This window comes from Protobothrops mucrosquamatus, unplaced genomic scaffold, assembly GCF_001527695.2.
Source record: "Protobothrops mucrosquamatus isolate PMUCROS unplaced genomic scaffold, P.Mucros_1.0 scaffold533, whole genome shotgun sequence".
In the NCBI taxonomy this organism is placed as follows: Eukaryota; Metazoa; Chordata; class Lepidosauria; order Squamata; family Viperidae; genus Protobothrops; species Protobothrops mucrosquamatus.
The window spans coordinates 424,179-450,287 of NW_015386840.1; the positions used below are offsets into that span (position 1 = coordinate 424,179).

The 26,109-nt window shown below is 33.8% G+C and overlaps 1 protein-coding gene across 1 annotated transcript in view; it reads right to left on the bottom strand.

The window, feature by feature from the left end:
- Nucleotides 1–26,109, bottom strand: part of NIPBL (NIPBL cohesin loading factor) — a 98,623-nt gene that overhangs the window by 55,803 nt on the left and 16,711 nt on the right. The window contains exons 8-15 of the mRNA XM_015816946.2: nucleotides 20,261–20,893; nucleotides 9,146–10,639; nucleotides 6,911–7,093; nucleotides 5,735–5,935; nucleotides 4,773–4,844; nucleotides 4,580–4,669; nucleotides 2,271–2,374; nucleotides 1,813–1,899 (exon numbers count right to left, since the gene is read on the bottom strand). Coding sequence (XP_015672432.1) covers nucleotides 1,813–1,899; nucleotides 2,271–2,374; nucleotides 4,580–4,669; nucleotides 4,773–4,844; nucleotides 5,735–5,935; nucleotides 6,911–7,093; nucleotides 9,146–10,639; nucleotides 20,261–20,893 — 2,864 coding nt within the window. The remainder of the gene's footprint in view (nucleotides 1–1,812; nucleotides 1,900–2,270; nucleotides 2,375–4,579; nucleotides 4,670–4,772; nucleotides 4,845–5,734; nucleotides 5,936–6,910; nucleotides 7,094–9,145; nucleotides 10,640–20,260; nucleotides 20,894–26,109) is intronic.

Here is a 26,109-nt window from a genome sequence, read left to right on the forward strand (position 1 = left end):
CATGATAATCTAGTCCAGGGGTGTCAAACTGCCGGCCCGTGGGCCGGACGTGTCATCCTGAAGCTGTGCCCACCCCATTGCCGGCAATGGCAAAACTGTCCTGATACGTCTCGCGACGTCACAAGTTTGACATGTCTATTCTAGTCTATATATTGTGAGAAATTATTAAAATTAAGTTACTAACATAAATACATTGTGATACTAGTATCATTAAGATTGTCAGATTAACATTATAAAAAAATGGGTTCAGGCATTCTAAATCTACACAATTTGTATTTTCAACTTTATCACTGGGATTATGATGTAATCTCACTTTTGTGACTGTGTGATTTACCTCCAAAACTATTGTAAGCACAACTAGAAAGAAGGCTGAAAGACTTCTAGAGCATAACTTTAAACTCTGCTCGCCTGAAATATTGACATTTTGAGACAACTCTAATTTAAAAACATTTTTTGAGACAACTGGGTTGTCTTAATATTGCAAAATGATGACAGAATTACTTAAAACATATTTTGGTATTTCAAAATCTGAAACCATAAATTCTTTATTGTATTGTATTGACGCTAAAGTTACAGTTTATTTCTATAATAAGATTAAAGTGTAGTAAATATTTTTAAATTAGAATTAACACAACAAACTTTGGAATATAGTATTAGAATATCCTATCATGACAAACCAATAGTATTATGTTTTAAAGATGTTAAACATTTATTATGAACTTAAGATGCAAATAATTCATCAAAATATTTTTAATGTTTATTGAGTTGATTTTTGTATATGATAAGAGCTGTTAGGATATAGTGTTTTTTTTATTGGAAATCACGTGTAATACCATGAACAATATTGGTCTATATGGGCAATGTTTAACTTACTGTTTAAAAGTGAATATGTGTTAATTATAATATTATGGTACTATTGCCTGCTTGACTCTTCCCTCCCCCCTATTTTCTATGGGGATTGTTTTTTATATAAGCAATGAACGCCTAAAAAAACATTTTAAAAAAATTAAAAAATCAAGAATACATAGCTCATTGCTTGAAAATGAAACCATATTTTATATTCCAACATAATCTGAGTGGGCATTTTTAGAAGAAATGAAATATATTTACGAATACTGATATTTAAAATCTTAATTAAAAATATCTATTCACTGCCTATTTATATACTACTAAAATCTCTTGACTATAACTTTAACTGGGAGAAACTATTCAGTGTAGGGTGAGATGAGTGGCAAAATAATTTAATAAATAAATAAAATAATAAATAAACAATATTTAAACTAAAGTACCTCAAATGGACTAACAAAATTTGTCCAAAATCTAGACAAATCATGGAACTGAATTTGGAAAATTTTATAAAACATTTTATGATATAACAATTATCATAAATGATTTTATGACATAAGATAAAATATTATAAAACATTTCTTATGGTCAATTCCTAATGTCTGACTGTGCTAGTTTCAAGACAAATACATTTTTGAATACCTCTCTGAATTTTTAAGGATTTTTTTTCAGTGAAGGGAGTACATTAGAAACTTTGTTGCTGAAGGCACTGATAAATCTAGTAAGGAAATATCTCTGAAATTATAGCCCAAGGAGTCATGTAATGTCTAGTATGCTGTTAAAAACTGAATATTCAGGTACTCTTGGAAAGCATTTATTACTGAATACTGAATTTAATGGACTTCAACCCTATGTCAAAATAATTACTCATTCCAAATAAAAACACCTGTAATATTAATTGCAGTATTTTCAGGAGCTAGAACATTGATAAATAACATGTTCTCATCAACCTTTTTAACAACTTACATGATTAAGCAGAGTCGAAAGCTTTGCACCATCCTGAATATTTTTCTCTAAGATGTTCAGAACTTTCACTGTTTTTTCGGTTGAAAGCTAAAAAAAATCCCAAATAAATACATGAACAGAAATTATTACTTTTCTGTGTTTGACATTTAGATTTATTAGATAAACCAAGATCATGTGTCATGCAAAACTGAAAAGAAATAGTTCTGAAATAAATTTAACTTTGCTCAGAATTAACTTTTCTTAAACAGCCTGCCAAGGACCTCACAAGAGTTCACGCTGGACTATTTGAGAAGGAGAACAAATGTAATTTTTTGTAAAATAAGGATAAAAACAGATGCGAGTTTTTTCATTCTCCCAAGTGGCTTCAATATTAAAATGTATTCCAAAACAAAACTTATCACAAAGAGCCCCTCATAAACATTTGCTATGTCTTCATTTTTATGGAAGCAGTAACTTACCCTATCCATAATGCCCATGGCCTTAATTTTAGCTGATTCACTGCCCAATTCACTAAGTTGATGCTTCCCCAGTAATAACTCCTGAGGCATTTCATCATCGTCACCTAAAAGTTAAAACAAAAGAATACACACTCACTTTTCCTTTTGATGTACTTGAATAATATATATATAAATTATAATATATAAATTAAAGTTTACAAAATAATTTCTCTGGTCTTTTTGCATATAGAGCCACAAACCTATTCAGATAAGGATCCAAAATTAGTAGCGACAGAAAATGGCTATAAGAGCAAAATATTTGAAGAAGCAATGACCTCAGTAGAACCTGGATAAACATGTAGCAGTGTTGAATGAGTGGAGAATGGCATCAGCAAAATATATGTTCAGTAATGGCAGCATGAGATCTGTGACAGCAAGTAAGTAATGAGGATGGTAGTTGGTTCCCTGTCTCAGATTGCCATGCAATGCTAGATTAAGTAGCTATGCAATGATAATCTAGGGCCCAGGAAGCTGGGAGCTTCCATCTGGCTGCAAATGGGGTGTTTTGAAACGCTCCATTTCAAAATGCCCCATTTCCATCCAGACTGAGTTTCCTGCTTCCCCAAGGTCTCCATCCAGCTAAAAAGTGTTCCGGCGGTGGCAGAAAGGAGTTGGGGGGAGGAGCAGGAGAGAGGCATCCCAAACACTTTTCGACCCGAAAATCAAAGTGTCTGGCGTCCGTCATCTTGCAAGAGTTCAGGCACCCATTCTCTGCAAAAGAGGATGGGTGCCTGAATTTGTGCAATATTATGGCACCCAGGAGTTTCCATCAACTCTCCTCTCCCTCAAAGCAGCAGAGAGGAGAAACAGTGGCAGGGAGGATTTTTGCAAGGTGAGTCCAGCGCAGCTGGGAGGGAGGGGGAAGCATGAGGTATCTTAGTGGGTCAGGGAGGCCTTGGGGACCTGTTCCATCACTAGGCCCCCCATGGCCTTCCCCACCAAGATACCTCATGTGCACTTAACGAACCATGCATTCGCCTACGCATTCGATTAGCGAATGCGTGGGCAAAAGCAGGGAGTGATCTCGTTCAAGGTACAAGATTCACTCCCACGAATTCTCGAGTTACGAATGGAATGGGCAGGCTCCATTACATTTGTAACTCAAAGACCACCTGTAAAGATATAAAGCAACTTAAAAGACAGTAATATCAGAATATGAACAAAAATAAAAATAAGAACTGGAGAGTGTAATAGAGTAAATTGATATGTATATGAGGAGTCCTTGGTGCTATCTGAGATTGGTTGTTTTCTTGCAGACATTTCATTCAAACTAGGTAACATCATCAGTGCTGGTTACCTAGTTTGGTAATGAAACGTCTCCAAGAAAACAACCAAGCTCAGAGAGCACCAAGGATCCCTCATTTCAACCTGAGCTACAAATATTCTCCTTTATTGATATGTATATTAAAGTTTTAGAAGAGAAGATATCACAGTACAAGTAATCCTGAGTTATGACAGTAGTGGAGCCTGCCCATCAGGATCATAATTAGTGATGGTTGTAAACCAGGTCAATCATATGACTGCTCCATTTTATGCCCTGTATTGCAGTGGTCATTGAGCTAATAGCTGCAGTCATTAGGTGAATCTATAGTTGTTAAATAAACTGATGATTCCCTGTGGGTATGTTTTTGCTTAAAAATGGAACTAAATGCTGGTTTTCAAGCAACTTGACCATAAGTTGCAGTCAGATGACTGTGGGACGCTGCAAATGACTATAAATGCAGACTGGTGGCTGAACACCCAAAGTGTAATCATGTGACCGTGGCAGGGGGAGTGTGACTATTGGAACTTCATATACGAGTGGTATGAGCCCCCAAGTAGGTCTGACGGAACTTTAAATGGTCTTTAAGTACCACTTGTAAATCAAAGACTACCTCTACTGTATATTGTAGATAAATATTTATTTCTGATAAATTATTATGATTAGTGCATCACTTCAAGAAGTTAAAAGACTGAATTTATCTGTCAAGCAAGATGTTCATACATCACATGAATTACTAATTACCCCAGGATTATATAATTATAATTTCCCAGGACAACTTTTAAGCAACATTTAGATGTTGGGCAAGTGAAAAAACACTTTAGGAAATTTGCACTTCACAACAAAACTCAATCACTTTAACAAATCTTAAAGGAGTGTCTTTTATACCACTTCAAATTATAATTGTTTTTTTTAAAAATAAAAGTACATAGCCCAGTTTAGACCAGAAAATTCCAGTGTCATGGGAAGACATGTCAAGAAGATGGCATGCTTTAAAAAAGGTATTTACCAAATGAAGTAAAATCCATGTCTTCCAAGTTGTCCAAAATATTTTCAACTGAAGCACTGAACCGCTTGAATGTAGAAGAATCCATCATTTCTACAAAAACCAGGCAATATAGTATAGTTTGAGTCATGAAGAATTAATTGCAATTAAATAATCAAAACAGGGACATTTCAAAAACATTAGAAAGCCAGAATACCTTCAGGAGTTAACTTTGGTTCATAAGCTTTCCTTTTCTTTTGCTTTTCTTTTTTCTTCATTTTTCTAGCCACTTTAAATTAAAAATATAAAATTTATAAAATTATATATTGAAAGGAAACATTATTTTCTATAGCAATATACTGTACAAATGCTTTTTCAACTGTTGGTTTATAATCTGTCTAAAATAGTATAATAATAAATTAAATATGTATATATTTATAATCGAAGACCAAGTCACAGAATTTAAAAATACTGTACAGCGCACCATTAATTCATGAATAAGAGTATATACATATATTGAAGAAAGAAATCTTTTAAGTTAACATTTCATTGAAAGCACCAAACAGTTTCTGTAAGGTAAGATTATAAATAAAAATGTTGCTACTGCTTTCAAAACACCTGGGTACTGATAATTTAATAAGCAAACCTGAATTTTCTCATTACAAATAGAATTTATCAGACTCAACATTGGTGATAATAGTTCTAATTGGATGTGTAAAACAGACTCAACCTCTTTGTTCAAGTAAATACATACTGGATCTTCAAATGGAAGGTTTTATTTAACCTGCTTAATTTAATAAAAGGACAATTATTTATTTAAATTTGTTATAACTGCCTATGCCAGTAGACTGGGCAGCTTACGTAATCATAAAACAGTTAAAAACATATGCCACAGAAAGAATAAACAGAACAATAAAAAGAATGGTAACAATAACAAAACACACACAATAAGGACTTCACAGACATTAACTTCAGATCTGAGGACAAAACCAGGGCTTTTTGGAATCCCATGAGAGAGGGCACTATCCGTATATCTGGGTGGATGTTGTTTCAGAGTGTAAAGGTCACAACGGAGAAAGCACTTCCTTGGTCCCCAAAAATGGGAATGTTTAAGAGAGAAAATCTGGAATGCCCCCACTATCAGAATGTAACTGACAGAAACAACTGGAGTCCTATTACCTTCACTGAGATTAGGCGGAGGAGAATAATCATCCATGTCTGAATCTTCTGGACTTCGAGCGCGGTATCGGCTGCTACCAGAACTCCTCCTTCCTTCATGAAAATGGCTACTCCTTTTATGATCTCCAGGACGTCTGTCATGTTCTTCATATTCCCAGGCTTTGTCATCTTCTCTATCTTTTCTATGTCTTTTCCGAGAAACTAGAAATAACCACTGTTATCAGTGCAAAGGAGATCTACAAAGCTTCAATTATGAGAAATTAAACAGGCTAAGTTCTTTCTTGGCACAGCAGCACTCTTTTGAGGAAAAATTTCAGAAATACCCATTTGTAAATCTTTAATGAAAAATTTAAAAATAGCTTCAATATTCAATTTTTTAGAGTTTATTACAAAATGCCTGTTCATTTTTTATTGTTTGCTTAGTTATTGCAATGTTTTCTTCCCAGTTTTAATTTCAGTTACATAAACTTTTGGAATAAATCTCACAGGAAATTATTATTTTCCATAAAGGAAATCCTGCAACCTCATCTTAATAATTTTGCTACTGGAACTAGTTCTGTTGCTTAGTTTTAAATAAATAATAAAAGCAATATGCCATTGCACATATAGATCACATATTCACTTTTTTTGTTAATTTGAAGACTTGTACCATTATCTATACAAAAGTGTTGTCCATTAACATTTGCAGCCCTAGCTCAAATACTATTTTATATTCAATTTTAATTCTACATTTTCAAGTTCTCAAAGTCAGGACCTCTGGTGTTTTCCTTTTTGATGTATCCCAATCATAGCACATAAATTTGGTTCTAAAGCCTCCTGTCCCATTACACCTCTGTAGCTTCTTTCATTTGCTTTTTTTTTTAAAAAAAGTGAGATTATTGACTATTACAATTAAATTACATCTGCCTTTACATAGTGTAAAAAAACTATCAGATTACTTAATAAACATTATAGCTTGCAAGGTTTAATATTCCATTAACATAAGATGTGTGTGTGTGTGTGTGTGTGTGTGGTTGTGTGTGTGTGGTTGTGTGTGCATGTATTGCAGCAGTCTATACTGGCCTCATCTGTGTGAGCTGCTTTACTCAAATTAGCAAGATTGACTTGCAAACTACTATAAATATATTATCAAATACATGTATTACCATTATCAAAAAAAATCACCATTCTACTTACTTTCAAAAGCCTCTTCACTGTCATTGTCTTCATCAGAACTAATTTCAGCATATTTTGGTTTTTCGTTTACTGTGCTACGCTTACGTTTATTCATTTTCACTCGTTCACAAAGTGGCATGGTAGATTCAATTTCTGCTAGTAGTTCTGGAGGTAATTCCTTTAACACTGACTGATCTATGCTACCTATTAATCAAGAGTAAACTGTAAGTGAATATAAATCCAAATATTGTTAATATCTACAAGATAAATTAACATTTTATACTGCTTTTCACCTCAAACCCCCAAGTCAATTTACAAATTATGAACTGTATTACATGTTTCTATTTATTAAAAATAGAAAGTGTGAAATGTAAACATGAGAAGAACTCATTTACTCATTTATTGTTGGGGTAAGCAAATAGTGTGCATTAGCATGCAACAACATGTCTGAAGTTAGTTTCTGTTCACAGATATAAATTATATTGACAAGATTCAGATTCTGTACTTATAGTAGAAAAAGCAACTGTTCACATACATTTACAGTAATGTTTAGAGACTACAAAACCAAATAAATAATAGAGATAGCAAATATTTTTCTCTATATATTTAGAATAAGTAAACATCAAAGCTATCAGAACCATATTGAAAAGTTCTTTAAGTCTATCTTCTTGAATGTATCTGTTCATAATGAGATTCTATTTAATACTGTGCAAAGCACTTTTACCCACAGGCAAGAGAATATCTTCATTAGTGCAAGTTTCAAAGAGGTGAAAGATTTACTCATCTATTGCAGAATATATCAATGAAGCAATACATATGCTCCCAGTTTAATAGAAGCAAAAGACTTTTCACAAAAGTATCTCTTCTCTCATTGTGGTCGTAACTCACAAACCACATTTTCATATCTACTGAAACGTATAATTCATATAAGTGCACTAAATAAATACATATAATCTGTTTTAATATCTATTTCCACTTCCATATATAAGACTTTTCTCCAGATAGAACTGTAGATTAAGAGCCATTTAAAATATATTTACATTTAAGAATTATATGAAAATAGAAGATAAAATGCCATCAGAAATTAATCTGAAAAATTCAGTTGTGGAGTATAACAGTTGAATGCTAGAAATTAGATCTTTAACTCAAATGATCATATTTGTTTACCTGAGAAATAAAAGTGATAATTTTAGCAGACTACCTTTTCTTCATTTACATAATTTTTATATTTATTTCTGAAAATACAGTTTTTTAAAACATATCTCTCACATCTTTAGATATAACAGCTATTATGAAATAAAATTAGAAAAGATAACAACGCCCACAAAAAGAAAAATGATTACACCATATTCACAGGTAAGTCAAAATTTGAATTGTTCATCTGAGACTCTTCTGACTGTGATATTTTAAGGAATAGTGGATATTTTTGAATGCAACTTTCTCAACAATACAACTTTGTTATCTACATAGACCCTTTATGCCTAATTCACTATGGCAGACACAAAAACATTTTGTGTATTTATGTTTTGCTGTGGCACATTACGTTGTTTTGCTTCCTACAGGAAGCTTAGACATGACAATGATTCAGGATCTCATTTTAAGTTCTAGTTTGTTCCAAGAGCAAATATGCAGCTGAATTCTTCCCTCCCCACTTCTTTTTTGGAGACAGGAGTAGTTTGCAAAGTTCTGGCATTTGTTGCTCAAGAACAATAAACTGGAAGTGGTCTTCTCCCAAAATTTGTATTGAAGCAATGTAGAGCTATCTCTTCCACTTTATATACAAAATAAGTTGCTCATATTATCTAATATGCCTTCCATTCAAACTTCCGCATAGTTTGAGTGCCTGAACCCATTTCTGCTGTCTGAAGTAAACAAACAGGAGCAATCCAGTGACATAAACCAATATGCTTTCTCATTGACAATTAGAGCCCCTGAATTAGAATGAACCATTTGGACCACTGACTTCAACCCTCAGCTCAGTATAGGAATCCAAATTAAGCAGCTATCTAGATTCTGCCCTGATTGCATTCACAGAACTAGCTTTCATAACTAACATAATAAAAGTATTCATTTTTTCAGGGAAATATGAATTAAAAATCAAAATAAGTTTAACCAACTAATATTTTTACAATTTATTTTCAGGTAATTATTATTAATAGTAGTTTAACTGTCAGGAAAGGAACTTTTTTTCTTTTAATATTTATAGTCAAACTCATCAGGACATTAAATGTATTGGATAAAATTTTGCAATCTTACCTTTACTTGATTTGGATGACTTGTTTTTGTTAGATCTGAAACAAGAGCTTCTTGATTTGTCTTCTCTGTCCTTAATAAATTTTTGTACATCATCTAAAGAAAGCTTTTGCAGAACAACTACTGGTTTAGCTCCTTTATTTAGATCTTCAACTAGTCCAATCTTCTCAACCTTATTCTTCGGTTCACCTTTAAATTCTGATTTCCTTACTTCATGCATGACATTGCCATCTTTATCACGTTTTATTTTTGGAATGATAAAATGTTTTAAAGCCCCAGATCTTCCCCCCAATAAATAACTGGGAAACTCAGCTTTATTATCTCCATGTGCTTTACTACTATCCATTTTGCTTTTATTACCATCTGTCCTCCGATCATCCTTACTGTTCTGTGATTTAAAACTTGGTCTATCAGGTCTTAATTTACTTTCCTGTTTAATACGAGGACTGTCCGGTCTTGATCTCTGATCTCCAGAAGACAGCTTATCCCGGGACTCACCAGACTCGTGTCTGTGTTTCCTTTCTAGTCTCTCTGCTTTTGTATTATCAGTTCTAATGATATGTTTAGAATCATGTTCGCCTTTACTTGAAGATCGCAAATATTCTGGTCTTCGTAGCTTTGATGGATCTCCTCTGTATCGTTCTGATTCACCTCTGTCCTCAGTTTTTTGTTTAAGGCCATCATGATCCCGTCTTACCGAATCAGAAATTGAACGCCCATCAGGCCTCTGTTTTAATGAGTCAGACCTTTCAGATTTCACCCTGGATGGATCAGATTTCATGTCCATTTTATATTTAGATATATCGAGCTTCTTTTCCAATGAAGATTTATTAGAATCACGCCTGTTTTCGTGTCTGTGTTTAGGGGTTTCTGGCCTGCCTTCACTCTTCTGCTTTGGGGTTTCTGGTCTGCCTTCATTTTTCTGTTTTGGAGTTTCTGGCCTCACTTCATTTTTTTGTTTTGGAGTCTCAGGTCTTTGTCTTATTTCCTGCTTGCCATTATTTTGTTTGCCCTCATTTTGTTTCACATCCATCTGTCTATTTTCATGTTTGTTTTCATGTTTAACTTCTGCTTGCTTGCTTTCACAGTGTTTAGTTTCTATCCGTTTACCCTCATTTTGTAATATTCCTGTTTGTTTGTTCTCATTGTGTTGTACTTCCATTTTTATACCTTCAGAATCTGACTTTTTCCTTAGAGTTTCCGGGAAGTTTTCCGTTTTTAGTTTTAGTACTCCAATTACATCATCTTGGGCAACAAATACAGAACCATCATTACACTGCTTTATCTCTTCAGGCTTTTTGATAATGTCCAAGTCCTGAGTAAGAACTGCCTGAGAGTCTGCCCGTCCGGCTTGCTGTAGATCGATACTAACCATCAAGGCTGGTCGTGACCCATTTCCTGCAGAATTTGTGTCCTGAGAAGCTGGTTTATTTCCTCCTGTAGCACCTCCAGCCTCCTGTGGAAAGGAATCTTGTTTTCGTTTCTTTAAAGGCTTATCTGCAGATCAAAGAAAAATTAAGTTAAAAAGTGCTTATCATTTTATAGAACACTTTATGTAGACACATGAAAACATACATATTTTAATATGTTCATGCACATTTATATACTTTGGACTATTGCACATTAGTTACATAATTGATCTGGAACATTATTTGTTAACTATTTGCTAATTGCTTTGCAAACCATTTATACCAGTGGTGGCGAACCTATGGCACGGGTGCCAGAGGCAGCACTCAGAGCCCTCTCTGTGGGCACGCACGCCGTCGCCCCAGTCCTAGGCCTTCAGCTGGGTTTTATAAAACCTTTTCGCTTTAGGCCTCCACCGCCGTGTGCAAAAAAAAAAAAAAGGGTTCAATCAGTCAATTTCAACTTCTCCCGGGAAAAAAAAGATCTTGCAAAGTTGGAATTGATTGATTGAACTTTTTAGTCCCACCCAGTCTGCCGTTACCACCGCAGCCACGCCCACCCAATTGGCCATGCCCACCCAATTGACCACATCCAGCCAATGGGCCACACCCACCCGGCACTCGACGATGCATAAGGGGGTTTTGGGTTGTAGTTTGGGCACTCGGTCTCTAAAAGGTTCGCCATCACTGATTTATACAACACTGATAATTGTGGAAGGAATTATTCAAGATACTTCAGTTATCATACTTCCTCAATTCTGAGTTTTCACAAATCTATTTGAATGTATCAAGGAAACCAAAGAAGCAAGTTTGAGTGATCATCTGAATATTCATTCATGAGTTTGGCACATACCAGCCTCTTAGTCAAAATATTCTAGAATTGAAATCTTTAGGCACCAGTTTAAGCTTCATTTTTTTTCCAGTTCAGTGATGGCCAAGAGAAGAAATATTTCTTGACCTTAAATACCAAGTCAATGAATAACAAGTGCAGCTTTTATAATAAACAGAAAAGTATTTGAAGAATCAAAATACACAGAAAATGTTGTTAGCTATGATTTTTGCACTGTACACACGCACAGACACACACAGTGAACAGCAAGCCAATTTAGAGATCATAAAAAGTTATTATTTCAAACCAATGAACATAATCTCTCCTAAAGCTTGCACTGATTGTGCCCGAAGTTCTAAGCATAGTGTCATAGAAAGGTAGATTAATTTAATCACAGACACTATAAACACATATCTTGAGAATGCACACATATATCAGCAACAACTGATAATGTTGCAGCTCAAGTTGATTGTCAATGCCCCTGAGAAGATAGAGCAGACAAATGAATTCTAATGGAGAATAATGAGAGCCAGAAACAAATGTATGGTTGAATATAATAAAGAAGTGGTAGATTACATTTATAGCAATTTTGTATGCTTCACTTACAAACTAAAGAAAAATATCCTAGATATGGATGGAAAATAAGTGAAAACCTGATTGTTTCATACAATCAGTGCAAAACTCAGAAGACTGGAGTGCCAAAAAACTGTCTAGTGTGATTAAATCTGGATTATCTGCTTGTTGAATGCAGGCTTCTTTCACCAAGTGGAACAGAATCACAAACCTTGGTGACACAGATATTAAGGTATGCTTGCTAATAATTAAGAGTTGCAGGAACAAAATTCTTCTCTATTTGTATAAAAACACTTTGGCTAGGAAAATGCCACTGCAATACAAATAGCATTATCTTCAGCTGTACAACAGTGAGTTTTATCTGTGCCTTCTACATGTGAAACAAATTCTTGAAAGATCTTAATTCTTAAGAATGCTTAGAATGTAATTCAAAGAATCATTAGAGTAGGATTCTTCTAGATAAAGTGAATGTCCATCAGAAAAATAATAATTTGTTCCAAAGGGGAACTACAGTATCTAATACAGACACGGATTCGTTCGATCCCGATTATAGATGTGAAAAGCTGAATTGTCTACAATAGGACTTCATTGATATTTCTGGGCCAAAATTTCAACCTATTTAAGACACATCTATTTTAATATTATGATATGATTGTAACTGTCGAAAGATAAATTCAGCTAGTAAGTGCTAATCCTGGTTTATTGTTCTAGAGATCAATGAACTAAGATGCACATAGACATTTTAACTGCTCTTAGGTTTGGCAATGATGAAAGATTTGAAAAATCAAGATTTCAAAGATGCATGCAAAGGTTGGAAATGAAATCTGTGCTATCATTTGGACTCACATCTGTTGCACTCAAACTGTTGTGATGAACTTGGTCCAGGATAAGGCATGAGCAGAGTCCACTTCAGCTCAAGGCTTGTCTTGGAGCAAGACCATGAGACTTTCTACCATATTCAGCATTACTCCAGTGAAGTTGGTGGTCTGAGTCAGATTTAAGGAAAACTTCTCTGCACTGAAACAGAGTCAGAGAGAAGTTCACCTGTGAAAAGTGATTTCAACATAGAGCAAGAGTTTGTAATGTGTAGAGGCCGCTAAAGACAGTTTTTATGTAATAGTATCTAATAACTGATACTTGGAAATGAGCAACAGCTACCATTTAATGAAGACATGCAGTAATGTAGCAAATCTAAGGGGAACAATAGTGATAAGTAAGAGTAAAGGAGCATTCGCCAAGACATAGGCAAATGGAGAATGGTGCTAAGAAAATGAGAATTTTTCAGACCAACAACTGTTTACCAGACACTCAGAATGAGTACTGTGTGAAATTGCTATCTGAAAATAAAACAATGATGCCTTTAGTCCAGAATTGGCCTCAATCTTCAGCTCTGATTCAACATATAATACAAAAAGAAAACTGTAAAAACTGGTAATTCTCAGTCCAATAGGGAAGGATTCAAGCTACTAATATGTAAATGATTAACTTCAGTCTTCCTCTTATTTACAAAGAGAGTCACCATCTTCTAGTCCACCATAATATAAGAAAAAGATTGGGGTTCTTGTATCATTATTTTTTTCATCTTACTAAATCATGATAAAACTTGTGTTTGAAAAAGAATAACTCAATTCAGGCAGCTCTGAAATTCCCTGATAAAAACAATTAGCATATTTTCCAGAAGGCAATACTGTAGCTCTTCTATAGCCTTTCAGACATAGAAAATATACACTTAATCAAGAATGGATGCTGGCGTATTTGACAGAAAGATTCCCATAAGCAGAAGAAATTTATCCTCTGTAACATTTCTGTAAGACTTATAATGCATAAAAAATAGAGCACATCAAGTGAAAAATTGATGTAAAGATGGCACTTATAAATATATGTAGATTTTAAAATACAGATCCCTTAAAATTTATCTAAACAATGATTTTTATTCTGAGGAAAAGAGTTGGGATGATGTCTAATAGAATCACTGCTAAGTAAAGAAAGTGATAGTTCAGAGGATAGGAATCCTTTTATAAATTGTTTTTAATTATTGCAGCCTAACTTTGTGTTGCTTAGAAGAAATTATTTTCATCTCATTCTAGCTAACTGTCCTTGTGAATCTGCAAAGCCATACATGATAGTTTAGCACAATCAAATAATCTAATTTTACCACAGCAATTCATAATATCCTGAGCAATATGATTTGTTGCTTGGTCAGGTGGACATCTTTACTCCAAAAATGTTGGCTCTTTTTATCTTTAGAAAGCTTCTCCACAAATGTAGGGACATTCTTTCCATTGAAAATGCATATATTATTATTCTATGCATATCCAGTAGTCTCTTCTATAGGATGATCGCAAAGTTACAAAATACATTTATTTTTTCATTTTGTCAATCAGTTACCTCTTTTTATAGGCAAATGTAAATAAGAGAGGGAAGGAGTACTATAGAGTCCAGTTTCTGCAGGAAATCTTGCCCCCTTGGAATACTAATACTCCTATCAAGCCAGTAGACCTTTGATTACAGTTGAAACATCAGGCGAACCTATGGCAGCTATTATTTTTCTGAGCTCAGGAAAATGGGTATCTACATAACTGCTCAGTTTAGGGTTACATACCCTCTAAATGTGATACTGGGTTTTGATTACCCACTCCAATAGTGGGGAGGAAGATTTATCAGAATTGGAGCCTGATTAATCCTCTTCAAAGACAAGATATGCTTAAAGAAAATTTTATTTTATTCAGCAGAAGGCAAAGCTAGAGGAAAAAGAAAAGAGGCAACAGTGACTGAAAGCATAGTAAATACACCAATGGAACTGATAATAATGCCAGAATTATTGGGGGAAATGATACCAAAGTAACTGACAGACTAACTAAACATTTAAAATTAAATGGTGACTGTGGTTGCAAAGTTGATATAGTGGTCTTTTGTTGAGACGAACATATCCCAGTAGCTGGTATTGCCCCAATTTTAGCATTGTTTTCCATTGTATGAATTGGAGGAAGCAGGAAAAAAATATATAGATCTTAAATGTCTGAAATCCTTCATAAAAGTTGTGATATTAATTCTGACACTGATAACTGCAGTATGGGTCTTCCAATACAGTAATCAAAATGGGTGAAAATTATATATCCTGTTAGAAGAGTATTATTCAATTTCTTTTGGCTTAGAGCAAATAAATAAGTACTGTAAATAGCTCCTACCCACACACAAGATTCCCCAATATCTGAGAAAACACATTTTCAGTGGAAAACCACTGAAAATTCAAGGACCATCTAGGTGTAGACAAAACATCAGGGTGACATGGAATTTTGGGCAGGGAATGGACAAACCTTGAATAGGTAAGTTTGAAATTGACAAATCTCATATGCTTGGGGATCAAGCTGGGCAGAGATTAATGAATTGTCCAGCTACCAGAATCCAGTTTGATAAACAGCTCCTGCATACAATGAGGTGGCTTGAATATATATACCTGAAATAATGCCAAAAGATGGAGAGAGATCGTTGGCCTATAATATCATCTTCCCAAAAAAAGAGTGTAAAAAAGAAAAAAAAAGTGTATCAAGTGTATGTGGTCAAATGTTACCATCTGTGAAATGACCCTTACCAAGGCAGAAAAGACACTGAGCATGGCAGATAATGACAGAAACTTTCTCTCATAACCGTGTTCTACACAAAGTCTAAAACAGATGATAAACATGGGTTCTAACTGCCTCCCCCCCCCCAGAAAAAGAAGAAAATACAAAGTAGAGGAGAAACATACAGATTGGTACACGTGTATGACTACAAATCTCCTCTAAAACTCTTCAACTAGGGACTGTATGTTGCAAAGTTCACATTTCAGCTCAACATGTCACCCTGCACCATCAGATGCAATAAATTTGATAATTAAATAAAAATAAAAAAACATCCCTAATTAACTGAAACCTATCCATATGGATTTATTATCAACTTCATATTGTTGTGTTGTGTTAAGTAATAAATAATTAGTAAACTTCTGTGAACTTACAAATTTCCATAGATTAAGCACTACCCAGTTATAAAATACCATCAGAATTCAGGCAATCCCCCATATCACGTAGCCTGCTAGCTAATTAACAATCTATTTATTTCTGATGTTTCCAGGAAGAAAAGATTGATGCAAGACATTCTTACATTTTATGGAAGTAGATCACAAGTTTGAGATATTTACAAATTTATTTTTGCCACCTTAACTTGCATTTCATAATGTAAAAGTTGTGTTTAAATTATTAAATTACTATAGTTTAGAATTAGATCTCCAAAGAGCCCATTGCTAAAATACGGCATAGTAAAGTTATCTAATTAAGAACATTTTAACACAAATAATGTCACAATATAAATAAAAATTTGGTTCAGAAATTTAGTACAAATAGGTAGAATATTATTGTAGTTTAAAATTACATATTAAATTTTTCACCTAATCAGAGGCACAATAGTATTTCATACTAGCAGATGAAGGAAATAAATAGCCTTTCATGTTATCTCTGAAATTTAAAATAAATAGAAATTTGAAATGAGTAACTAGGATTTAGTTATGAGAGAGAGATATAAATATGAAAGATATATAAAATCCTAGGAAACAAAGTTCCTCAAAATTATATATGGCAAAAGCAAGACAGGTAACAGTGCACTTTAAATAAAAATGACAAACTCATGTACTATGCTCACTTTGGCATATAGTTGAGATAATGCTTAATGAGCATAATTTGAATACATTTAGCTTATATGCAGCAGAAACTGGAAATTAAAGTAGAAGAATAGAATTTTTGTTCTGCAGAAAGCCAATAGGTAACCCCAGCCTCTGGTTCAATCTATGAAAGAAAATATATCATATGGAAAGCACCATCTGATCACTCTCCAATGATTGGATTGTTCACAAACTTGAACAACTTTTAACCTTGAACAATTTTTAACCAATTAATAGCAGATTTATAGAGATTAAAGTCATTTCATAATTCACTAGCTACAATATCTCCATACAAAATTCTCTATATGATTTGAAACAATGCTACAAATAAAATTTTATAGCCTTGTAACTATGCCACTGTAACAAAGCAAAAGTGATGTTTATTTTGTATATAGTAAAGGTAGTCCTCGATTTATGACCATAATTGGAGCCTGAATTTCCATTACTGATGTGGTTATTAAGTGAGATTTTATGATCTCACTTTTTATGATCTTTTTGCTGGATTTCTTAAGAGAATTACATGGTTATTAAGCAAATCCAGCTTCCTTCATCAATTTTGTTTGTTGGAAGCCCTCTAGAAAGGTTGTAAATGGCAATCATGTGATCCTAGGAACTGCAATTATTCTAAATTCATGCCAGTTGCCAGGCACCTGAATTTGATCATGTGACTACGGGGATGCTCTGATGGTCTTAAGTGCAAGGACCAGTCATAAGTTACTTTTTCCAGTGCCATTTGTTAAATATATCATTGTAACTTGAGGAGTACCTGTCCTGACTTATAATCCAACTATGACCTTCTAACAATCTTCTCTTGAAATTTGGGGCCAGATATAAGCCCCAAATATACAACAATATTTACAGATAGTCCTTGGACGTATGACCATAATTGGGACCAGAATTTCCATTGCTTAATAAAGCGATTAAGTTTTGACCCTGATTTTATGACCTTTTTTGTCATGGTTGCTAAGCAAATCGCTGCAGTTGTAAAGTAAATCATGCCAGTTGTTAAGCAAATTCAGTTTTCCTCCATTGACCTTGGTTGTTGGAAGCCAGCTGGCACTCCCATGATCCTGGTATGCTCAACAATTATAAATATATGCCGGCTTCCAAGCACCCAAATTTTGGTCATGTGACCATGGAGATACTGCATTGGTCATAAGTGCCAAAACTGATCATAAGACACCTTTTTCCGTGCCATTGTATCTTCAAATAGTTGCTAAACAAATGGTTATAAGTCGAAGACTTCCTGATAAGCTTTAATCTTTTTTTACATTTTCATGAATTTTGGTCTATCTTCAATATAACTTAGATATATTATCTTGTTCCAGGTAATAATCAAAATATTCAAATGTAATAAAATCTGTTCGGCTCATGAAGAATGCCTAAGAATAGTCTAATTTTAATAATAATATAAGTACTGTTATTTCCAGATTTGAATGTCCAAATAATAGCATATAAATCCTTCAAAGTTTTCTAGTTCACATTTCTCAAATTATATCCTGATAATTTCACAACAAAAACCTCAGTATGTTGTGTTCAACAGGGCAACTAAGTCTCTTCCATAGTGTCAATTTAATCAATTTAATAAGGTTTGTTCTGAATAAATCCTTGTTGTCTACTAAGCTCTCCTCAAATTAAAAAAAACTATACAGATTTTTTTAAAAAATCTATTATTAAAATATACTGAACTTTGAACAAGCAATAAGGTAAAATTTTGGGACATAATTTATCAAGATCGTATTTTTGTCATTTAGATGGAGATGCAACACATATATTTCTAAGAAAAAGAGGCTGACCTAATTCTAATAACATTTAATAATTAACTATGAATCTTTAAAGCAAACATTTAACTGAAAATGATTGTTTGATGTCAAATAAATCTTACAATAAATACTACGATTCTGGCACATAAAATCAGATTGACTATTTGAAACTTTTCTTTGCACATAAGGAGGAATTGAAATCATACGTTATTGTTCAATTTAAAAAGACTTCAGATGTGATATGTTCCTGTATCACCAATTTTACAATTAAGTTTTTTGAATTAATTATGCAACGCAGTCTTCTTTTCTGAAATTACCTGGAATTTTTGTGCATAATCTTCCCTCTGATTTCCAACACTTAATACTTCATCAAAATGGGACTACTATATAATATGTTCCCAGGATTGTAATGGTTCCAGACAATATAGATATGTGTTTATTGTACTGCTACATGGATTCTAAATCATACTGATCAATTATTTGATCATGTTTTTTCTTCCATTCTCTATTTAATACCAATTTATGGAATGTAAGCCAAAGTTCAAATGAATGACCTCAAACTATTATTTTTTCTTCATGCTTTTTTCTGTTATAAACAGATCTCACACCATCCTCTGATCAGGATTGATTTAGGAAGCTTCATCTGCCACCTTTCTTGAGATAACAACTCAATTTGTTCCAGATTTAGAGAAAACTATTTTATATAATGGTATTGCAGGTGTTAATCTAGGACCAACCATTTCTTATTTTTTCCCCTTCCTCCTGTCTTCATTCATTTCCAATTCACCTACAATTATTTTTCTGGAAGCCCTATTTTTCTTAATACATTTTTAAATGTTTCAGTATTTTCTCAAGAAGTATTTCTTAAACATCTTCCTTGAGGGGAAAAATACAATTTAAACTCTGCATCCACAAGTTCAATTTCAGAAGGTATTACAATCTTCAAAAAACGGAGATAATAAATCTATGGCAATTTCAATTCCTATATTCAGATACAATGAGATTTCTGAGTAAACATGACTGGAATTGCTCTACAATTTTGCAACTATAACAATTCCTACATTAAGAATTTGGAATTAGTCAATCATAACTCCAGTGTTGATTTGACATAGATCTTTACAACATGTCTTTGCCCTGATTCATTCACCACTAAACCATAATATGCTTTGCTTGATTCTAGTTTAGGATGCTGTGAAGACAGTTTTAATATAATCCTTTGTTTATGACTGTTTATTGACCGTCTGAGGTTACAACGGTGCTGAAAAAAGTGACTTATAATTGGTACTCATGACTATCACAGCATCTCCCCAGTCACGTGATTGAGATTTGGGTTCTTGGCAATTGGCATATATTTATGACAGCTGCAGTGTCCTGGGGCCACATGACTGCTATTTGTGATCTTCCCAGATAGTTTCCAACAAGCAAATTGAAAGGGGAAAGCCAGATTTGCTGAACGACCATGTGATTCACTTAATCACAGTGATTCATTTCATGACAGCAGCAAAAAAAGATTGTAAAATTGGGCATGAGTCAGTTAACAATCACATTGCTTAGAAATGGAAATTCCAGTCCCAATTGTGGTCTTAAGTCGAGAACTACCTGTATAGCTTGAAGCACGTTTAAGTACTGTAGCTTTTTGTGATTTAAAAATGTAGACTGTGAACAGATATGGTTTGAGCAACAGGCCATTTCTTTGAAACTGCCAGTATGTAATAAGAAATAATACTTTTCTACAATTCTGATATTTTGAAACTACCTGCTGTGCATTGTCAAAAAAGTATCCCTACAGCAACTGTATAGTATCTTTCCACACCAAGGATATTCAACTATCTTTTAGACTACAAGCATTTTTACCTTTGTCTTGCACTTCTTTTGAAAACCGTTCCCTTTCAATAGCTGATTCCCGTTCTATCCGTTCAATTTCAGCCAATGCATCCAATTCTACTTCATCATATGGCGTAATAGTCCCATGCTGTGAAACCTGCGGATGTGTCTGTACCAAAGGATTTTGAGGTTGTTTTGCAGAAACTGAAGTGTTCGGTTGTAAAACAGGCACTTGTTGCGCCTGGAGGAATGCTGTTTGTTCATGCTGCGGTAAACACTGAGCAGCATTTAGAGGCCTATTAATATCCTGTGGAGTAACTGGCGTTTTAGATGTCTGTCCTGGATACTGCACATTAAAAGATATATCCCCTTCTGATGCATTACTGTTTTCCAAACCAGAAAGCATGTCGTCCTGCTGGTCCATATCTGAAGATCTTATACGACTGAGTCTTAATGTAAGTTTAGTTGAGTCCTTGGATGGAGAACTAATAATATCATACATTGCAGCTTTTTCAGTCTGATCTTTTTCATCCTTGACTAACTTCATTTTCTTTTGTTTCTTTTGCTTTCTTTCTGGAGAATCTAACAATATGTCTGGGGGAACATCTCTAGGTGATGAGTAAGGTGGAGGCTGAGATGGAAGTATTAAAGGTGGTCTTGATCCTAGAATAATAATTTAGAAAAACTGAGTAGTTATGTAGATTCATATTTTCATGAGAGCACACACAATGTAACAACCTTTATTAACAATTCATATTAATACATATATATGTATTTACAAAAAAAAAGAGTTCTGAAAATAAGTATCTTCACTACAACAAAATCTATGCCTACCAATCTGGCAATCCACATCTAGCAGAAGAGTCATTCTAAAAAAAAAATGCAATACTTAATACATTCACAATTCAGATCAAAAAACGAGCTATTAGAAACAAATATTAAACAAAAATCAGCCAATGCCAGGTTAGCTCTGAAATAGTTAGCCCCCCCACTATAGTGATGAGAGCACAAAATATAGACAATAAAACTCCATTGCAATATACAAACATAATATTAAACATAAAAAGCTTGCATATTTTATACACAGGAAAATAATTTTTAATCGCTAGCAGATTACTTGCCTTTTGTTTTAGTGATTAACTGAAACCATTCGTACATACGAATTATTGTATATTTACATACTTGACAGTAGTTGCCATGACATTATGTACAATATGTTATTGTTTATACGCATGACATCCTCCCCAATGTTCAGACAATATATTTCAAAGGAATAAGCAAAGTGGATTTCCTATCACATCTTTCAATAAAACAAATGCATTTCTTTTCTCTTGACAAACTTTTACCTTATTTCTGTCTCCACAAAACTACTGGGATATCATCTAGAATCCATTAAAGGACTCAAGTGGGGATAAAATTAATAAACAATTTTTAAAAACAATCAATTATTCAAATTGTTCTTTGCTAACCAAAATATTTCCCTTTCTTAGTTATAAGTCTTCTTGCCCTTGAGAAAAAAGTTAGGAACAGATTACTAACTTACATGATGCTGTTGTATTTTCAACTAGGAAGCATCACAGATATGAAAATTTAAGATTAATTTAAAACATCAGTATTCTATTTCACCAATAGATAGGCCACAGTCTGTGAAGCAACTAGAAGGACTACTCAATACTTTTCATAGTATCTATACTTTAAATTCAAGTACACTTGAAAAACAAAATTTATATATAACACAGGCATATTTGTCACCTTCATTTTATAGGGCAGTGGTGGCGAACCTATGGCACGGGTGCCAGAGGCAGCACTCAGAGCCCTCTCTGTGGGCACGCGCGCCGTTGCCCCAGTCCGAGACCTTCAGCTGGGTTTTATAAAACCTTTTTGCTTTAGGCCTCCGCTGCCATGTGCAAAAAAAAAAAAAAAAAGTTCAATCAGTCAATTTCAACTTCTCACGGGGGAAAAAAAGATCTTGCAAAGTTGGAATTGATTGATTGAACTTTTTAGTCCCACCCAGTCTGCCGTTACCACCGCAGCCACCCCCAGCCAATGGGCCACGCCCAGCCAATGGGCCACACCCACCCGGCACTCGATGATGCATAAGTGGGTTTTGGGTTGCAGTTTGGGCACTCAGTCTCTAAAAGGTTCACCATCACTGTTATAGGGTTTTTTTTTAATATGAGCAATTGTATAGTAGAGTGTTTATTTCTTCCTTGTCCAAAACGATCAATCCAGCATATGATATGGGAGTTCACAACATGTTTTCAGGATCCCAGATAAAGTACAAAACGAATTGTGAACAGTCTCTTATAAAAGTATCATTAAGAAACTTTATGTGCTGTTGATCTTTAGAAGCTGGAAGTTACAATTTTATTTATTTTGCATTTATTTATTTATTTTGCAAACTCATGAAAACTTTCCTGAAAATAAATTATGTCACTGAGCAAGCTGCTATAAAAGGACTACGGAATTGCTCTTCTACATTTTTTCAAAGTAAGCTTCTAATAAATCTGCTTTGAGTACAGTTATTCTGGACAGGACTTCAGTTACATTGACCATTTACTTCCATCTAATGTTGAAATATTACAAAATAGAAGTCAGCAAAGGAAATACTTAACCTGAAGCTCTGATATATGCAATCTTTTGAAAAATATTTTACAAATAAACACAACTAAAATATACATGAAGACAAGCATATTTTATCAGGTAGTTTGATTTACCTGAAAGTTTCCATGATTATCTTTAGAAAGAAACCTACTGCGAATAAGAGGTCTTTTAATTAGATTTGTTTTGCTTCTTAAGCTCACCTTCATGTGCAAGTTGAACAAATATAAGTGGCTCAGTTTGATTAGTATCAGCAATTTTCAGGTTCTCAAAGAAATTCTAATTTACAAACGCTCATTGCTCTATCAGAATGTTTGTCAAGAGATGCTTTGCTATTCTAATAGTAAATCTATTCCATTTTGTTACTTCTTCAGGAATTCATGAATCTATCTTCTCTTAAATGGAGACAATTAAAGTAAATGTTCAACCGTTTCTATAGATGAGTCAATTTCACTCTAATGCACAATACAAGCATGTTTGATACCTTAGTACAGGGGTCCCCAACGTATGGTCTGCGGCCTGGTACCGGGCCATGGCCTGTTAGCCACCGGGCCCCGGGAATAGCTGGCGAGCACCCCCACTCCCTGTAGCACTACCACGCAGATGCTAGCAGCCGCATATGCGCATGTGCAAGGACGGTTAGCATGGCCGCCAGCATCACGCGGGTGCACACGGCTTGTTTGCGCAGGGGCGCATGTGTTAGTGCCACCATCATGCACCTGCCTGTTTGTGCATGTGCGCACAGGGCAGCACATGCGCACATTTCCCTGTTATAATAATAATAATAATAATAATAATAATAATAATAATAATAATAATAATAATAATAATAATAAAGTTGGAAGGGACCTTGAAGGTCATCTAGTCCAACCCCCTGCTCAGGCAGGAAACCCTATACCATTTCGGACAAATGGCTGTCCAGTCTCTTCTTAAAAACTTCCAGTGTTGGAGCATTCACCGCTTCTGGAGGCAGGTTGTTCCACTGGTTAATTGTTCTCACTGTCAGGAAGTTTCTTCTTAGTTCTAGATTGCTTCTCTCCTTGATTAGTTTCCACCCGTTGCTTCTTGTCCTACCTCCAGGTGCTTTGGAAAATAGCTTGACTCCCTCTTCTTTATGGCAACCCCTGAGATATTGGAACACTTTCTAGGAAATCCTAGAAAATACATTGTTCCCAACACATGAGCAGTCTTGTGCCTTAATACCTCCCCCCTTAAAATTCCCAAACCCAAATTCCACCTATTCACAAAAGTTATCTTATTATTGTATTTTTATTATGATTAAATATTCTTCACTATTCATTTTTATTCACTAATACTATTCTTAGTTCTTGAACTTCAGTCCATAGATAGTTGATTTTTTTTATAAATTCACTAATAATTTTATCCCAAATAGAATGATTCGTATCAATTTATAAAGTTGAGAAATTCTGAGGTTTTGCAGCATACAAATCTTACAACACTTTTACAAATTTAATGAACTACAATCAGTCACTTTAGGTTTGACCAACAAAAATATCTAAAAGAAGGTCATACAGTTGCAACATAATTAATTTGAACACATGAATAAATAAATCATTTTGCACTGAAATAATAAAGGTAGTATTTTATATACTAAGTTTCACAAGTGAAACTGACAAATATTTAAAATTTGATCTGATACAGCATTCAGTCTTTCAAGTATTATATGTTCGCCTTTCTATTAAATAGAAACAAGCCATAAGTTACAAAGATAACTCAATGTATTTATCCCCACAAGCATTTTTATATCTTTATACATAAGTTTCCTTCAATAAATTGTTCTCACTTCCTGAAAGAGGACAAAGGAAAATAAACTCAAATTTGAGAAACTGGTTTAATCACATTCTACTGTATTCATGTATTTTTTGGATTTATCAGTAATTAACCTACCATAATGCAGATTAATGTACTCTAATGGCTCCATGATAATAACTATTGAAAGAGGAAATACTTACCTGTAGTATGTTATCAAAATTTGTATCAGAATCTTGGGCTTTTCTTAAAATCAAGAGGACTTTTAGAATGAATACACAAATTCTAATACACAAAACTCCTAATATACCAAAAATAATGTTTTTTGCTCAACCTATACATTTCTGAGCTAAAAAAGGACCCTTCTGGTTTAACAATATGGAGATAAATAGTATGGAAACAAACTGTTTTTGAAGAGTCTAAGAAAAGATCAGTTACCATGCAAAAAGTAAATAGCCATCCTTTCTGAAACGCTCTTTCTTATAAAGTTAGCACAGTTCTAATGTTAGTTCTGGCTTTTATTATGGAAAAGAATAAAAAATCCAGTAACTCAAACAAAATCAGTATGCTTGAATAGAAAATTTACCAAACCCCCCCCCAAAATGTCTACAATTCTACAACTAAATAAAATAATTTAGTAGTATTAATATAATTAAATCACTTCCACTAACCTTTTAATACCAATGGTTAACAGGTATACAAATATCACTCCCAAAACATATTAAGGGACAAATACTCAGAATATAATTTAAGCTGAGAATTTGTTGAGTTCCTGAAAGTTTAAATATCATACTTTTTCAATGCATAAAAATGATATAAAAATATGAATGTTTTCTAGATATTTAATGAACATAATAAAGTAATCCAAGATTTTTTGATCTTCTATACAGCAGCCTATTCAAAGAACATTCTTTCAGACCACCCAAGAAGAATTTCTAGATGAAGTTGATGAATGATCAAGATAACTCCCCTTTTACTTTTGTCCTGTAATTACTACTGTCAGCTTAGCACGTACTAAAGTAAAAATCAAAGCCAAAGCAAATGTGTGCATGTGTTTTTAAAATATTTATATTTATATTAGTTCTCCAGTTGAAAATACATTTCCTCTAAAATAGAACTAGCCAGCACAATTGATGTTCCTCACAGGAACAATATGTTTATTTAGAGATCCATTTAGTTGGAAAATTGACACTAGTCTTTATAAATCATGCTTCGCAACTAACAACAACAAAATATTTGTTATGATCTGCTGTTGTACTAAAGAAAATACCTACTATTGCTAATAAAATTTAATTAGAAAGAATTAAGATAGTATTGTGATTTTAATTATTAACTATTAAGATAAAAATTTCATCCATAAAATCGACAATGCCAGAACTCCATTCTTTTAGAACAAGGATGTGCAATCTTTCAGTGATCAGGGGCACATTTTTTAAAGAGATGTTTTTGGTTTTTAAATACCACATTTGCTGAGTAGTGACATTATGACTCCACAGAAACAGGCAGAA